Below are 19,103 nucleotides of genomic sequence, written 5' to 3'. Positions count from 1 at the left end.
GATAGCTGAGCCATTTTTTTTTTGGCCTTTTTTTATTATCGATTCCTTCAAAGTAGACGCTGAAGTCCATTGGTCTTCTTTGAAATCCATATTTGAGCTCAACAAATTTGAAAACAAGGTAAGCACTAAGTAACATAGTTGGTTCGAAGTGACAAAATCCTGGCTTTTATCATTACTTTGAGATCAAACCACCATAGATACTCGAGATTAAAATTATAGTACAAGTGGTATTCAAGCTCTTATTTTTCAAATTTGTTGCTTAAGATTCAGTCCTGAATTTTATTTATTTTAAGTAAATAATCAATGGTTAAGATTTATTTTGTGTGTTTTTTTTTCTAAATTTCTCTTGCTTAACAGCCATTAATTTGGTGCTCAACAAAAACTAAACTCAGCACTGAATCCTTATATTGTCTTGAGATAGCTGAGCCATTTTTTTTTTGGCCTTTTTTGATTATCGATTCCTTCAAAGTAGACGCTGAAGTCCATTGGTCTTCTTTGAAATCCATATTTAAGCTCAACAAATTTGAAAACAAGGTAAGCACTAAGTAACATAGTTGGTTCGAAGTGATAAAATTCTGGCTTTTATCCTTGCTTTGAGATCAAACCACCACATATACTCGAGATTAAAATTATAGTACAAGTGGTATTCAAGCTCTTATTTTTACAACTTTAGCTATGGTTTATATAGGCAAATCTATGGAGGGACATTTTTTACTCGTTTTTGAAATACTCTTTTTTTATATCTTAGAATAAAGGCAATGTATGCTTAACTCAAGATAATCTACTTAGGAAAAATATGTGTCCAAACATAAATCTACAAATACAGCATACACAATCAAGAGTCGTAGAAGAAAATTATGATATTGGGGAATTGTAGGAAAGAGATCTAAAGGGTATTTTTCCTGAAATTCCTCTTTAGCCTTATTATATCATCCCCCCTCCCTGCGAATTAATATTCTTTTTATATTGTTTTGTTCATTTTTGTTCATTCAATTTGAATAGCAAATACCGAGAGTGATAATTAGAATACAAATTCTTATAGTATCACGGCGGGTGATTAAAAAAGAAAAAGAAGAAAAGAAAGATGCTTTATAAAATTATTCCCCTTTTAGTTGATTTTAATCAATTCTTGAATTCAATAATTGACCAAAAAAGAATATTAATATAATAAATTGCATGGTCGTACCTCAATCAAATATTGATATTTAGTTCTATGCAATAATTCACCTCAATGAATTCCTCTATTTTACTTTATTACCATTAAGTAAAAGCCAGTTATCCATGATCGATTGATTCATTCCAACTCATTGATTAAATCAAGTAGAAACATCAGAAAAAAGGGAGCTTCATCTTTACAAACAAGATATATAGCCTTATTGTTTTGAATAGTTTTTCACCAAAAAAAAAAAGTTATCCTTTTCCCGAGACTCAATATGCGCCTCATACTTGCTCTCCATGCATATTTTCAAACACCCAAGCAGTCACACGTATGAAGGATAAAAATATCTCTGACATAACAATAAGGAACACTAATAAAATAACACAGATGGCACAACAGTCGGGGTACTTCTTATAAAATACTCATGTTGTATTTTTTATCATAACAAACAACACACACACACACCATAAGGGCTGAGGTTTCTTCCACCTCCAGCCACCATTACTAAGTGCTTGCAAGCTCTCTAACCTGAGATAACCCAACTCTGACTTGAGCATCAAAGTGTAGTTGCCGGCCACCCTCGGCTCCACCTCTAAACTCTTTTTCGTTGTTTTGTAGGTCTAAGGCAATTTGGCAAGTTTTCTGAGTCTGGATTAAAACCTCTCACCCTATCTAGTATCCCCCCACTCTTCCATCACTCTTTAAAAACTAAAACAACCCCTACACCCCAAACAAGCGAGGCACCCTATGTCCCAACAAAAATAAATTCATTGTTCTTAATTTGGTTTTGTTGTTTTAACCCACACACCCAAAATCTACTAAAAGCAAATACTAACCCTTATCTTATAATATTACTCAAAGTTTTTCACCCTCATCTCCTTAGGATGATATTCCATATTTTTTAATGTAAATATTACTAAAAGGCAAAATTTACTTAATTATTTATACAAAACATATGTATAATTATTGCATTATAAGTATCTACATTTTTCCCCTTCTCTTTTTAAAATCTTTTGACAACTCTTGATTTTAGGAACTACTTGTCTGGTACATGTAAACATTAATAGTACGAAAGTGGCCTCAGAGTGTAAAAAGTCAATAATAATTTCCAAAAGAGATTTAATTAACAATGTACCCGGCAAAGAAATTAAGTATTTTGCTAATTGAAAATTTTGCTCAAGACCCTCAACTTAACATCATTGAAAAAGCTTATTTTGTTTCTGCCCACCATGGATGGTAACCCCAAGTATTTCTAATGTCTAGAAACAACATTAAAGTTAAAGATTGCTTTAATTGCTATCACTTTTTCCATTTTTGTGTTCCCACTAAAAAACATAGATGACTTGTCTAAGTTAAAGAGTTGCCTTGATGCTGTAGTGTAGCAATCAAATATTTTTTTCAAGTGTTGACCTTCTACCATATCTGCTCTCATGAAGATCAAACTATCATCCGCAAAAAGTAAGTGTGATATGGTGGTGGTACTCCCAAATTTCAGGCCATGTATAATATTCTGTTCTTCAACTTAAAGTAATAGGCTGGAAAACACCTCTGCACACATGATAAACAAATAAGGAGACAAAGGACAACCCTGCCTTAGCCCCCTTTGAGGAGTAATCAGTCCTTTAGGCACCCCATTTATAATCACTGAGAAAGAGGTTAATGTAATGCACATCATTATCAAATTAACCCAATTATGAGAGAAGCCTAGCTTTAGCATTGTTGCTTCCACAAAACTCCACTCCACCCTATCAGAGGCTTTACTAATATATAATTTTAGAGTAACTAAGCCATGTTTCTTCCCCTTCTTATGTCTAATTTTATAGAGGCATTCATACCCAATGATAATATTGTCGGTTATTAACCTATTAGGAATGAAGACACTTTGTGTAGGGGATATGATTTTCTATAGATGACATTACACAAGCTTATACGCCTAAAATCAGAGACTTTCTTAGGCTTCTCTATTTTAGGGATTAGAGCAATGTAAGTGTGATTTAGAGGAGCAAGGGTACCTTTTTCATTAAGAACATTGAGACAAGTGGAGATGACACCTCTGCTAACTAGCTTCCAGTGTTTCTGGAAAAACACAGCCGGGAGACCATCAGGGCCGGAGGCTTTCGTAGGGCACATTTGGGCAAGGGCTACTACAATTTCATCTTCCGCGAAGGGTTGGTCCAACTCTTCATTCATCTCCTCTGAGATTTTCGATTTTAATCCAGCAAGAGTAGCATCTATGTGATCTTGGGAGGGCTTGGTGGTGGTGAACTTTTTTGCAAAATAGGAGCAGAACTCCTTTTCTACCTCCCCTTCATTGTCTCTCCAATTTCTATTTTCATCATTAATTCTCCAAATCTTATTCTTCCTTTTTTCTTGAAGAAGCTTTAGAGTAAAAGAATTTGGTATTCTTATCACTCTCTTTAAGCCAGTCAGCTCGAGATTGTTGTTTCCAGTAAATCTTTTCCTCCATCAGCAAATTGTCAATTTGTTTCTCAATTAGCTTTATCTCCTCACCATTCTCCTCCTGATTTGTGTTCTATTTCAACCCTTCAAGCTTGGTTACCAAATTCTTCATCTTCTTTTTATTTCCTTTGAATTCGTTTCCGCTCCACCATTTTAATTGCATCATAGAATTTTTTGCTGCTCTTGAAAACGCTTGAACAAGATTCCCCTTTTTCCAGTCTACATTTCTCAGCCACTCTTTTTCGATAATCTCTTGACAAGCCTCGTAGGGACTCCAAAAATCCTCATAATGAATTCTTCTAAAGTTTCTCCTTCTATAGCTCAATTAACTGTCTCTATCAACAACCTCCATTGTGATTGAGCTATGATCTGAGGTCCATGACTCTAAATGAACAGCCACCAGGTCATGAAAATGATCTTTCCAATTTGTACAACAACGACATCTATCCAATCGCTCCTCTACATACCGCTGTCCATACCTCTTATTTGACCAAGTATATATTCTCCTCGAAAATTTCAAATCTACTAAACCACTATCTTTTACAGCATCCCTGAAATCGTTTATCATTCTCACATATCTATCATTACCCCTTCTTTTTTCTTTTAAGCGTAAAATTTCATTAAAGTCACCACAACATAACCAGGGAGAAGATGATAAACCTGCCAAACGCCTCAACAATGACCGGGTATGCCTTTTCTAACTTGCTTCTGGACTGCCATATATCCCTATGCATATGAAATTCTTCCCGTTTTCAGTGCTCATTCCAGCGTCTATGTGGTGACAACTAAAGAAAGCAATATTAACATCTATATCTGAATTCCAAAGCATTGCCAACCCTCCACCTAATCTACTTCTATTCGCCGAAAAGCAACAGTCAAACTTTAGCTTTATTCTAACTTTATTCATTTGCCCAAACAATATCTTCATTTCACACAGGAAAACAATTTGTGGTCTGTGCTCTTGGAGATTTTTTCTCAATGCGAGTAACGTTCGGGGATTCCCAAAACCTCGAATGTTCCAGCTAAAGATTTTCATGGATGGCGGCAGGGCTGAATGCCAGCCTCCGCCGATAATTCTTTCATGCTTAGCTCCACAATCTCCATTTCCTCCATGCTAGTTCCCTCCCAACTCAGTTTAAGTTTTGCTGCAGGGGAATGAAAATAGCTTCCCGTATTGATCTCCTTTCGTGGGCCTTCAATTTTCTGTTTTTTGTGTTTGGGCTTGTCATCTTGACTTCACCCATGAGCCTTTTCTTAGTGATAGGCCCACTTTTACTGGCTTCTTTTCCGTTGTGGTTCCTAGCTTGTAATTTCCATCTTCTAATCTTGGGCTTTTTCATGTGTTTTCCCGGTCCATTATCCACAACTTCTTCATCCGAGCTTACATGGCTATTTTGGGCATTCTCTCATTGTACATTTTCCAAGGCTAAAATCCCTAAATTTTATGTTTCGTCTTCCCCCCTTATTTCCCCCCCTTTCCTCCTGCCATTTTCTTTCCTATCTCAGAACTCTCTGTGCATCCAGCAGTGGGCCTCTGACTTTGGCTACCTTCAATCTACTGTCTCGGTTTTCCCCCTACATGGATTACTTGCTCAATAGCCCCTTCAGCCACGTGTTCACCTTCTATTGGTTCTATGCACCCACCCGCTTTCTTTTGGGTAAGCTCTGCCCCAGTTTCTTCTTGTCCTTTCCCTTTCCTTTGTTGTTTTTATGACTGATCGTTATGTTCTTGGCTTGCAAAATTCCCGGTTTTTCTGTCTTTGTGTTGATTCCATCCTTCATGGTTCTTGTTTTGCTTAAAGCAATTTGAGAATGTAATCGCTTTCAACCAAGAGCCAAATGGAAGATCCTCTTTAAGCTGTCCTTTGTAATTCCCACATTCTCTAAATTGATGTCTCAGCTTAAAAATTGGTGGGTTGGTAGATGAAGTTAATTAAAAGCTATGTATCCTCTAAAATGGCATAAGCTTGTCGTTGGATTTGCAAAATTAATTGTAAGTGGCTTTCTATTTAGGAAGCATTGTGATCACAATCACTTCTTTAGGTTTTCTTTTATGAACTTTCTTTCTCTTGTTGTGAATGAAGAATATGGAAATGGACGATCTTTTTTTTTTTTTGGGTTAAAGTGAAAAGATGTTGTCTTTGTTCAAAGGTTCGCCTATATGAAAAGATAAAATTACCCTTTTGATGCCATTACATTCTAATGGAAATTAACGATTTAGTGGATGACTGATATATTTTGTAAATTTATGGTGGATGAATGATACAACCTGAAAGCATTGTAATAATATGCTTGATAACAGAACAAGTTAAAAGTGTAAGCGTGATAAATTTTCCTTCAATTTAATAAGGATTTTTTTCCTTTTTGATAAATTTCAATTTATTCCCCTAACTAATTGATTATTTTGAAATTATTTCTTAAATTATTGAGAACTTTAACTTATCCTTAACAATTCTTAAGAAAATAAATTTTTTTCCATCAACATATTCATTTGACCTTATATTTTGAACAATAATTGAGGAGAAGCTAAAGTTTATAATAACTTCATAGGTATTTTGAAGATAATCAATTTATTAAAAAAAAGTGAAATTAACCTTTCTTTTTGTGAAAAAATGTTTTTTTTTCTTTTCTTTATTTAAACAGTAATAATAATATGAGGCTTTCGGACCCTAAAACTTAATTAAATTGATAAGGATATTAAATTACAAGAATTAATAGTCTCAAAAAATCTGGAGATCAGCGGGAGAATTTTTTTGTAATTTTTTTATCCATATTTCTTTCGGATGATGTTCTGCATTTCTTGATGTAAAAAATTGCTAAAAAGAAAAGAAAAAAATTTAAACTTCAGCTCTGCTTATCACAGAATGTTGTCAAGGAAGTAATTGCACTTATCAGCTGTTAATTTATATATATACTTGTGATTCAAGGCATCAGCCTTTTTTTTGGCCTGAGCTCAATTCCTTCTATAACGAGGCCATGCCTAGTGCCAAATCTATCAAAATCTAATAGGCTACATAATAACGTCCCATCGTCTCCATTTTTATTGAAGAACTCACCCATCTCAATCTCCATCCATCCATCTCTTCTGTCATGAAATAGCTGAGGCGTATTTCTTGAAGGATCTAAGAAGAGTCCTTGCCTTTCCTCATCATTGATTCCTTCAACGTAGACCCCAGATGCTAATAGTGTACTTCCAAATCCATCTGTGGACTTGCCAAACTTGAACACAAGGTAAGCTGCATAGTTGGTTCTGTTGGACAAAATTCTTGTCTCTATCCTTGCGTTGACTTCGAAAAACCAAAAATAAACGAGCTCAGCCACCTCAGGAAACCTGCCAATGCATAGAGCAAACGAAATCGTACTGTTAGAAAAAGCTTCTCCCCATCCTTATGAGTAGTATTTGAACACTAAATATGTTTTGTTTTAATTCATGAAATTTTACCGACTAAATTAGTTGGCTTCCTCAAAACTGTTGGTGAACTAATTGATTATAATACTAAAGATGAAAGATAAATTACCTAGACTTCGGTAGTGAAGTCCATTTCCAAAAATTGGCTGTACTTCCCCATTCTATACAAAGGCCTCTTGCCCCAACCATGTAACATTTTTTCCCGGTCTCTTTCTCCAGTGCAAAGCTCTGTTGAAGGACATATAATGCCCATCTGTTAGCTAGATTATAATTTTTCGAATTTATACTATATGGTACGGTTATGCATATACAACCGGATGAGATAAGATTTAAAATAAGATGTTAATTTTTAGAACCTCATAAGATTAAGGAGTATTACTTAACTATATAAGAAACTTAAAGTCAGATATTTGGTGACTTCAAAGTAGTTAAAGCTAACAAATCATTTTTTGGATACTATCTATACAATTTACAATAAGCTAGGCTGGGCACACAAAATCAATTATATAAACCAGCCAATCAAGCTTTTAACACTAGCTTTATGTTTGTCATTTCTCAATTTGAACACTAGCTTTAAGTTTCATTGCTTCAATTACCAAATTTAGGAGTCATAAGCATAGGCTGTGAAATTGAGAGGTGATGAAAGCTTACCATGGTACAATTGTTGATGAAGACGGGGTAGTGACAAAGATGAAAATAAAGATCTTTCTTAGGCAAGGAAGTGCTCAAAGATGAAGAAGAGACAGAGTTGGAAATGATCAACTTGTAATCGGACGGCAGAAGCTTCTCCCACACCAAATCCGAATCCGCAGCTGATTTGAATATATGAGATACCGCTGCTAGTCTACAAGCATCGCGAGGAGTTGTAAGAGAAATTATGTGCGAAATGCACTCTACTGGCAGAGCATTTGTAATATCCATTTTACTCGTTCTGTTTACTCATTAGACAAAAAGTGAGCTTTTATAGGAAACACTCACAAGCCCTTCTTTGTGAAGCTGTTGGTTTGTTTCAACGACTTCTTTGGGAAGTTGACGGCAAATATTATTCAACTATCTAAAATATCAAATAATTACAACAAGTTTCAAAAGATAATAAATAATTACAACTTTTTGTCAAAAATTTCTTTAGTTGAGTTAGGGCTAGTTAGGATTGAGATAACTGATAAAATAAGTTATTTTTACCATACTAATAAGCCACTAAACCAAAAAAAAAAAAAAAACTAGGTGTTTGGTAATTGTGTTACTAATAGTGTTATGAGTTTTGTATGATAAATTATGTTACCAAATTGTTGTTTCAATGTAAAATATGTGAGGATAAATATAGACAAAAGTATAAGTTGTCTTTTATTTTTCTAGATTAATTTAATAAGTTGTCTGAAAATAATTTTTTTTTTAAATGCACAAATTTATATGAAGCGCAGAAGAAAAAAACTCAACAAGTTAAAATTTAATGAACTTTATAAGTTGTCCATATAAAGTATGATAAAATTTATAGCAAAATACATAAATTTTAAAAAATAAAAATTAATACATATTACTTGCTCTAAAATTTTGATGCTCTTCAATTTCTGCAACTGAAACATACTGAATACGCTATTCTACTATGGATAAAATAATTTTTTTTCTTTTACAGTATTGATAATTTGATCTCTGTATCTAGAAGTTTAAAATAAAGATCCTTTTTTTATCTGTCATTTTCTTTTAAGTACTTAGTTTTTCTGCAATTATTATAACAAGAATAGTAATGAAATTTTTTTTTGAACATTTTGCACAACAGGGCCCGGCCCAATAAGGAAATACTTGCCCAGCCTAAACCTACGCAAACTTTGAACCCAATTTTGAACCAATCAACATGAAATGATTTTCTAAATATACACAATACAACTTTGATCATAGAAGTAGCATATTATGCCCACCTAATGATCTTGAATACATATTAACATTAACGTATTCATCACAAAATGTTGCTGTGTCAAATATATAATTCAATCTATCAATCAATTTTAGGCCTAAGCTCAATTCCCTGTATAATGAACCATCCTTGGTGCTGGATTGACCACAATCAAATACACTACTCGCCAATAAGCCACATCTCCATTTTTATTGAAGTACTCACCCATCCCAATCTTCATCTACCCATCTCCTCTATTTTGAGATATTCAAGCACCATTGCTTCGAGGATCTTCGCCTTTTTTCATCATTGATTCCTTCGCTGTGGACTCCAGACTCTAAAACTCTTCTTTGAAATCCATAACTGGACTTAATAAACTTGGACAAAAGGTAAGCTGCCTAGTTGATACATTAGGACAGAGTTATAGTCTCCATCCTACCTTTGACGTCAAACAACCATAAACACACACTTGACTTGAGCTACCTTAGGAAACCTGCTATTGCATTGACTCACGCATGGAGTAAATGAAATCATAATAATACTGGTAACTAAAGCCTCTTTCCTCCCACGTGAATAGGGATTGAACTTTAGACCTTTCCTTTGAGAAATTTTACCGATTAAACTAGTTGCCACCTAAAAGTGCCGATGAAATTGATGGTAATACCAAAGGTGACGGTGCAAATTACCTAGATTTTGGTAGAGAAGTCCACTTCCAGTGGTTGGGTGTACCTTCCCATGCTAGATAATGCCCTCTTGCCCCAATCACTAACCTTCTCCAGTGCATAGCTCTGTTGAAAGACAATGACGGTATCAGCTAGATTAATTTTCCCATTTTATTGGCCAGTGTTGCAGATACTCGCATAAAACATGGTATGGTTTTGCATACAATTGGATGCGAGAAGCTCACTGTAAGAACTAATTAGGTATTAAAAACTCATAGCATTAAGTATCTAACTAGACAACTATACAGGAACACTCTAGTCGGCTGCCTGGTGACTTCATATACAGTGAAGTTTTTCCTGCTACTTCATATTACTATCTATGATGAAGTAGAAGGTTTACATAGCATGCAATCACATTTAAAAAAAAAAAAATTAGAAGTACTATGTAATTTTTTTTTTTTTGGCATCAAGTTTATATACCCTCAGCCAATAAAATGATAATATTTTTTTTTAAATGATAATTTATATGCGCATGGTTTTGTATATTTGACATAATTTCATTAGCTAAGACTTCATATATACCAAGAAACACAAAAAAGTGAGTCACCTAATTCCTCTAGAACTAAAAAGCAGAGGTAATTGCCATGCCATTAATTAATATATTCCTAAGAGCAGGACTAGAATCATTGCCTAAAAAGGATTCTTTATCATCATCTCATTTGGACCCTAAAACCAAATTCCATTTTAGCTAGATGATTAAAGAAAAATTGATCAAGTTTGATTTACCATGCTATCATTGGTTATGGAGATGGGGTTGTGAGAAAGATTAAAAAATAGATCCTTCTTGAACAAAGTGGTGATCAAGGATGAATCAGAGACTGAACTGAAAATGATCTCTTTGTAGTCGGACGGCAGAAATTTCACCCACGGAATCCCCAGCTGATTTGAAGACATGACATACCAGTGATGATCTGCAAGCATCACGAGGAGTTGTAAGAGAAATGGGTTGTAAGAGAAATGACGTGGGAAGTGCTCTCCGCAGGCTGCTGATCAACAACAGGGAGGCCCATTATTTTACTTTAATTTCTACGGTCTCTCTTTCTTTTCAACTCACAACAGTACTAATATCTTAATGTGTATGGGGCCAAGGCAAGACTTTGCTCAGGTATCTGCGTAAGTCAAGTCAAGTAAATTGACAATGTTATTAAATTCTATCAACACACACACACACACACACACACGCAAGTATACATATATTTTATTAAATTAGTGGATGAAAGTTGCTAAAATGATCAAACACTTGGTCCACACGTTTTAAACAAAAGCACATTGATTTCAATAGTTGAAGTGAAAATGTACTCGTACTGTCGGAAGAGCCACGTGATGGGGCTAGCTAGAAATTATGGACATTAACCGGGGGAAATCTAGTGTGATTAATTTGTTCTTTTATTCTTTTTAATAATATACATAAATTAAAAAAAAATCGCAAATAAATTGAAAAAAAAACTATCTTTTTTATGTTGAAAAACAGAATAACAGAAATTGTTGTTATTATTATACGCAACAGTGGTGGATACACTGACAAAGGAGTTAGATAATAGAAGAAATACAGTATCAGATTGTTTAATTATCACTTCTAAAATTAAATTATTACCTATAATTTGGGTGCTAGAATGTTAAATAAGTGATTATTTGATAATATTATGAACTCCCGACGTGTGCATTGTCTAAATCCAGTAGAGACCGCAATTTGGATCATAATCCCTCCATTTCACACAATTTGATTTTAAATAAGTAGGTTTCAATTGACACACATTTCACATAATATATGTCAACCCGTTTCATAAATAGGCGGAACACAATTTTAATCTAAGCATTTCATTTATTCAATTATGATTTGCTAAATAAATTGCATATTATAGTTTTAAAATTTAAGCTATAACATCTGAAGGTAATTTTGGAATTGACTGACAAAAAAGACAAATTGAATAGTAAATATTATATGTATATTATTTAATAGTCAGGTAATATTAGATATTATTTTTAATTCGTTTAATAAAAAGAGACACAGATTTACTAGATTTTGACTCAATTCATATGGTTCAACATGAATTCAACCCATTAGCCCAGATTATCATCTCTAATATTCATAAAGTTAATAACATTACTCAGTTGAATGTCCTATAATAATAAAAACAATTGGAGATATCCAACGGATCGTGCCAGTCATAAAAAACAGGCATATGAGAGCAAGCGGCCCGACATGGCATGGTTACTGAGTTGGTGGGCTGTGCTGCAGCACTTTTTGAAAGGTTGGCCCAATAGGGCCCACAGCATGATTTTGTGTTATTTGTTTTTTTTTTAGTTAATTGTAGTTGAAAATTTTATGGAGTGAGTGAGCTGAATCTTGCGAATCTCTCCGACGAGACATTGATGGAGAACTTGATTTCCAGCCTATTATTTCTAAAGCTTACCAAATAACGCTCATAAAAATTGGTAAAAAGAATCAAATGGACCATATCCTTACTCGAGGATAATGTAAGGAATGATAGGCTTATTCTCTCTCAAGGATATGGTGAACTAAAAAGGGTGGCAAAATAAATAAATGAATCAAATTTAAATCGAATCGTAAACGAATTGGTCAAAATTCTACTAATTTGGATTCGATTCGTTTATTAAAGGATTTGAAATCGCAAGATTCGGATTCAATTCGTTTATTAAACGAATATTGGGTTCGATTCATTTAATTAGTTTAGTAGAATTAATAAATGAATCGAATCGAATATGGATTCATTTACAATTCGTTTAAAAAAATATAATTAATAAAAATATTAAGCAAAATAAAATATAAAAAATCTACAAATTTAATATTCTACAAAATACAAATAATCCATAACATATTCTAGGATTGAATATACAACTATCCAAACACCAAATTACAAGTTCTTAACATCACAAATAACAATAATAAAAATTCAAATTATAAAGTAAGGTAATTTCTTTAATTCTCTTCATTATGTCTTTGTCACCTTGAAAACAAAAATCCTACACCAAAAAGTAAATACAATGATATTGACATGTTGCAACACTGATAATAGTCATCATAAAATTTCAAAATATCAAATATATAGCCAATTTATAGTATTTTTAAGGAAATAATAATAATTAATTCTCTTCTGAAGTAAAGAAACTCAACCACTGATGTGTACGTTTTGAAAGTTGAACAAATCAAGCATACGTTAATATCAAGCATGATGATCACACTTAGAAAGATTTGAGAAGAAAAGCTAGGCCTTAGGCTAAGATGAGCATCAGAAACAATAATTAATATTATTAAATAAATTCTCAAACATTTCACTTTAGCTTTAATCCATTTATCAATTATGAAATGGAAATTTAAAGACAACCAATCATGAGGTTGAATAACTTTTAAGCTCAAAAAATGAATCATTACTAAAGGCTGTATCTTGATGATGCAATGCATTTGAAAAAAAAAAATTCAAAATTCAAAAGAATCATATCAATTCAAAATGTGTAGAGATAAATCACCTCAGGTGACGGAAAAGTCTAAAGGAAAAAAAAATATAATAATATGAGATATGCTTCTAATTAGGTCAAAAATTAAAAAAAGAAAAAAAGAAAAAGAGTTTACTACGTGAGTGTGAGTTAGGTTAGATGGTGCGGCTGAGAAATTGTGAAGAAAACAAAAAGAAATTGTTGAGGGTGAATTGTGAACACTAGAGACAAGAGAGGGATTCCGCGGCTGAGAGATGAAGGGAAAGAAAGAGTGAAACAGTGAAATGAAAAATTAGGGCCGACTGCCCTAATTCTAGTTTCACTTTATGGGTTGTCTTATTATCACTTAAAATTACAATATTAACCTTCAAATTTAAAAAATTTAAAAATAAATTTAAGGACAAAAAAGTAATTTAATTAAATGAATTAACATGTGTTCGAATCGTTTATAACCCGATTATTAATCGAATTCTAAACGAATAAATGAATCAATATCTTCAAACCCGAATTTAATTTATTTAATTAACAAATCATAACGAATTCATCTATTTATTAAACGAATTATTTTTTTCAAACCCAAACTTATTTAATTCGCATCAAATCAAATTGAATAAATGAATCATGATCTATATTACTATCCGAAGAACCAATGCCCAGTCTGTAATTTAAATTATAAATTGGATCATTAGGGAGAAGTGGTAGTTAATGGATTTATTGGTTTGGTCAAAGTTATATCATATTCGACTAGCCGGTTACTATTTATAATTTATGTTCAATCATAATTGGCTAGCAAGCTTTTCTTGTTTTTATTTTGATTAAAGGAATAAGGTGCATTATGCCTTCCTTATGTAAATGTAATTTTTTTTCTTTTAATAAAATTCTTCATTGGCTTTGTCGAGATTGATTATATATATAACTCAAGATTCATTCCCAACTAGGTGGAATATTACCTCTAACACCCTCCATTATGTGCACGTTAGTGTTTTTGCTTTGTCATCACCATGTGGTCAAGTGCACGAGAGTCTGATTCTGATACTATATAAAAGCTTATAGACCTCACTTATACTTAAAAGTTAGCTCAAGAGTTGAGGATTACTCAAGCCTTAACCTAATATTTATTCTTAGTCAATGTGAGATATTGTCCCCAAGAGAAGTAATATGTTTAATATTATAATTTAATAATATGTCTGATATAATTTTATACCTAAAGAGTGAGATTATTTAAATCCACTAATTTACTCTTTACATCTTCTTTTTAATTAAAGACTGAGCGGGACTATTTGAACCTACAAAACTACTCACTAAACCTACTTTTAGAAATAGTTTTTAATTATTAAAATACTCCTAAATCAAATTACAATTATAGACACTAAACTTAATTTGTGATTATGAGGATTGCTTAGTAACGTTAAATTAAAAGATCTTATTTTTGTTCAGGTACCATGCTATAACCCACCTAGACCACCATCATAATTTAAAAAAAAAAAGATAAAAAGAATAAAAGAAATTTAGCCATATAATTTTCTTTGGAAAAGTTTCAAGTTCCAAGAAGCTCAATTCTCGGAATGCTGTAGGCATGCTGTCATTTGCACGAAATTTATGCATGAAAGGATATAACTATCTAAATATCCCAAAGATGACTTTGTAGCCAAACTCTTTTGTAACGGGAAATTTACAAAAAAAGCCAAAAAAATTAGGCATTTTTCAACTTTAACCCCTCAAACTTTTTTCTTTCAACATTAGCCAAATCACCAAATTGTGGATAAAATTGCCCTCCCCATTCTCACGTTTCCCTCAAGCAAATTTCTCCCCCTCTCACCAAAATCTCATCACCGGAATTTGTATAGATCGTCGGCGGCGGCGTAGATCGGCAGCGGAGGAAGTTGTCGGCGGCTGAAAGAAGCTAAATCACGTTGAAAATCTTCAGAGATCTCCAAAATCAAAGAAAAAAATTGAAAACCCTAGGTGAGTTGTTATTGTCGTTCTTGTTGTTGTTGTTGTTGTTGATGTTGTTGCTGTTGTTGTTGTTGTTTGGGTTGTTGTTATTGTTGTTGTTGTTTGGGTTGTTGTTGTTGTTGGTGTTGTTTGGGATGTTGTTGTTGTTGGTGGTGTTTAATGGCGGTGGTGGGTGAGATGCATGTGGGAAAGGGAAGTGAAGAGAAAGAGAAGAGAAAGGGAAGGGGAAGTGAAGGCACGCATGCGTCGCGCGCGAGATTCGCACGCCGCGCGCATCTCGCGTACGACAGGCAGTGGCCTCGCGCGCAGGCTCACGCGAGGGAAGCCAAGGGCGCGTAAGTTGCGCGCAGGCTGGCACGTAGCTCGCGTGCGCTTGGCCCTTCGCACGTCTGTCGCACCAAGAGGCAGTGCGTGGTGTTGCCTTTATTTTTTTTTTCTTTTGTTCATAATTTTTTAACATGTAATACTTTTAACTTGTACCAGATAAATGGGCAAATCAAAAATAGCATTGCATAACCCACCCGGACCGATGAAAGAACCGGGAATGATGAAGATACCTTATGTTGATCACTTCCCCGGGCGTATCACGAGTATGTGCAAATTATATGTTGTTGTTAATGCCATCCGGGAAAAATTAACAAGGCAACAGTTGAAATTGTTCAAAGACAATATATTTGGGCATTTCCTACAGTGCCGGAGCTATCCGTTCAGTGGCGTAATTGTGCACAATATATTGCTTCGGCAAGTGTCCCATGGCGATGGAAATGACAAAAATCACTTATGGTTTCAAGTTGGCGACCATTTGATACGGCTATCGATTGGAGAGTGGTGCCTAGTAACGGGACTTTGCTATGGCAAAAAGGTATTCCTGACGAAGCATAAAACAATGCATAGGTTACTTAATAAGTACTTTGGAGGCAGGAATCGCGATATAAATCTTGGCCAGTTCGAGGAAAGATTTATGAACTTAGACTTCAAGACTATGGATGACACCGATGCGCTAAAAATCACCATGTTTTACTTTGCTGATAAAGTACTACACGGAAGAAAGGATAAATGCTAGCTCGAATTGATCCCAAATAGCTTTGGACATCCTGAATTTAGACTTAATGTTGCATTTGACATGGTAAAAACAAACTCCATGACCAGCAGTGTGAAATGCTTTTAAAACGGCTCTCTTGATGGCAGTGCATCGATCAGAGATAAATACTAACTCTGGCCTATCGCCAATCACTCTGTGTAACTTCATTATAAACCATTCCCAAGCATCATTGTTTTCTGAATCCATGACCTCAATAGCTAACAGATACAGTTGATTATTACCATCCAGACATGTTGCTACAAACATGCTTCCACAATATAGCCTCTTTAAATGAGTGCCATCTACAGCGATAATAGGCCTTATGTACTGTGTAAAGCCCTAGATGGAAGATCCAAGTGCAACAAAGTAGTATAAGAAATTATCATCTCCATCCCGCTGGAGGTGTGTCATTGTGCCCTCATTCGCTTTGGTCAAAACGTGAGAGTATTTAGGAAGTAAGTTGTATGACTCTGCAGGGTTCCCTCGTACTATTTCAAGACCGACTTCTTTAGCCCGATATGCTTGCTGATATGTTAACTGGACCCCGTATTCTTGCTACATTTCTGCTCTAATGCCATTCGGCGTGTATATCCATTTATCCTGAATAAATTTATCCGCAATAAGATGGCCAACAACCCGACTCTTAACTTGACGGAGGCCACTAGGCAAAACCTCTTTAGAGCACGTATGAACATTGTCAACTCTTCTCACTACCCAAGGAACATTATGCTCATCCGAACCTCTCGTTGCGCGAAGACGCCAATTACATGATTCCGAAGAACAGTGAGCCTTAAAGCGTGTCGTTGTGGACCGTGCAATCTTGAAATCAAACTTTGTCCGCAAGGCCACTTTGCGCAATTCCAATATTAACTCATTCTTCTCAGCGAATAACTTTCCCACACCAATGTCAGCAGAATTACAATTTCTAACTAAGTCTGGAGCAACCAAGTTTGAAGGCAAAACTGGAGCAAGACTCACCAGGGGATCAACTGTTGTCCTCCTCCTCGAACAGGCCATCAGAGAAATAGGTCGGTTCTCTCTATTGTTAACAGGAATATCATACTGATGCTCATCCTCATCATTGATAGGAATATCGGAATGACCAGTGTCCCTATCATCAACTTCAGTATTAGAGTTCATGCCTTGCACACTATTGAACGGTTGCACACAAGCATTATCAGCTTCTGTGTTGTTGGTGTCATAACCAGGATCATCATAACTGCAGAACTCATTATTCTGAAATGGAGAGTAATGTTGCCCTAACGATGTCCCTAATGGTAACACATTATCTTCAACATATGCTAACGTAATGCCATTATCATTAATAGTGTCATTGTTTTCGTTGACTGGTGAGTAACGTTGTTGGAACGACATTTGTTGTGGTAACACCTCTTCCTCAATATCGGGGACAGACTCGTTTGCTCTAAACGAAGTTTCACTTTCCACAAGTGGCTCAGGATTTTCGGCTGGAACTCGAGGATATGTGGTGACAAATATAGGGATGCATCCATAATTGACTACATCAGAGGCCATGTGCAGCACAACATTAACGGTTAACCATTTCATCATTAAATATATACATAGGTAGTGAACATGCACGATACATTGTGTTACTGAATCTCAAAGTTGTCTTCATCGACAAACTATATTCATTAGGATTTATCTGTAAAACTTCATACACCCTTGCCATAAATTGCTCAAACGTACAATCTTTCCGAACTAAAAATGTTGTATTCTTCGCATTCATGTACTCCGTACGACCATCTGCTAATGTCTCCCACCAACCGTCGTAACATAATTGAAGTACAACGAAATCCATTAACCTAAAAAAAAAATAAAACAAAAGAGATAAGATTTCACGCTACAAAACCTAGTAAAAATGAATATGCAGTACATTTATGTGGATGAAATGAAGTATACAATTTTGGATTTACTTCATCTCATCGTAAGCTTCGAAACGATATATTATACGCCTAAAACGGACACATGTAGCACAAGTTATTACTTTCAGAAAATAACTCAAATTTAGTGAGACAGGCAGTGGGACATGTGCCTGTCTCACATAAAACTAGTGGTAACAAGTGAGACAGGCGTCTGTCGCACATAAACCCACTGGTTTTATGTGTGACAGACGCCTGCCCCACTTGCCTGTCGCACATATTTTGGTGAGATAGGCAAGTGAGACAGGTGCCTGTCTCACATAAATCTGCTGGTTTTATGTGAGACAGGTACATGTCTCACTTGTTCTGGGCTTCTGTTTTGCTCGATTTTTCAGGGGTTTCAACGATTGATTTTCATTTCTCAACCCAAACTAACTACTTTAACAAGTCACATTGTTTTGTTAATGAAAAATAACAACATTTGCAATAAAAACTCACTTCAATTTCGAACTCAAATGATAAAATCAATAGATTAAAAGTTTAGGTTATTGTAAGAGTATAAACTAACCTTAAGAAGCCCTCTAATTGATAATTATATCTTCAATTATGTAATGCTTGTTTGATGAAATTTGTTAATTTATTGAGAGTGATGGAGTTTGTTGAGTGATTAAGTTTGTTAAGTTGAAAAGAAAAAAAGTGATGGAAGTGCTGGAATTGAAAAGGGAATAGTGGCATGCCTTTGTAAATTTGATGAAAATGATGAGGGTAATGTAGTCTAAAAATAGGGTATTTGGCTAGTTTTGATAGAAAAAAGTTTGAGGGGTTAAAATTGAAAAACACTTAATTTTTTTGGCTATTTTTGTAAATTTCCCTTTTGTAACAGATGTGTTGACTGTTTGTTTTCACATGAGGTACCTTCTTAATTGTAAACATGAAAATACAAAAACAACCTCGGCAGTGGCAAAATCCAACGGCCTTCAAAACTGATCGAAAGATCTTTGTGACATATTTACAAAGAGATAATAATTAAGAATGCCATATATAGGGATGGCAAAATAACCCGGACCCGGACGAACCCGGATAATCCGG

The 19,103-nt window shown here is 34.6% G+C and overlaps 1 protein-coding gene across 1 annotated transcript; it reads right to left on the bottom strand.

Moving 5' to 3' along the window:
- Nucleotides 1-6,541: 6,541 nt before the first annotated feature.
- LOC18031226 (F-box protein PP2-B11) lies at nucleotides 6,542-7,949 on the bottom strand. The gene is made up of 3 exons (XM_006420801.2): nucleotides 7,680-7,949; nucleotides 7,138-7,256; nucleotides 6,542-6,950 (listed from the first exon to the last, which is right to left on the bottom strand). Exons 1-3 carry the CDS (start codon nucleotides 7,947-7,949, stop codon nucleotides 6,542-6,544), a joined length of 798 nt encoding a protein of 265 aa, XP_006420864.1.
- Between the last annotated feature and the right edge of the window lie 11,154 nt (nucleotides 7,950-19,103).

Source organism: Citrus clementina, unplaced genomic scaffold, assembly GCF_000493195.1.
Source record: "Citrus clementina cultivar Clemenules unplaced genomic scaffold, Citrus_clementina_v1.0 scaffold_9, whole genome shotgun sequence".
NCBI lineage: Eukaryota > Viridiplantae > Streptophyta > Magnoliopsida > Sapindales > Rutaceae > Citrus > Citrus x clementina.
This window is presented reverse-complemented; position numbering and strand designations above follow the sequence as displayed.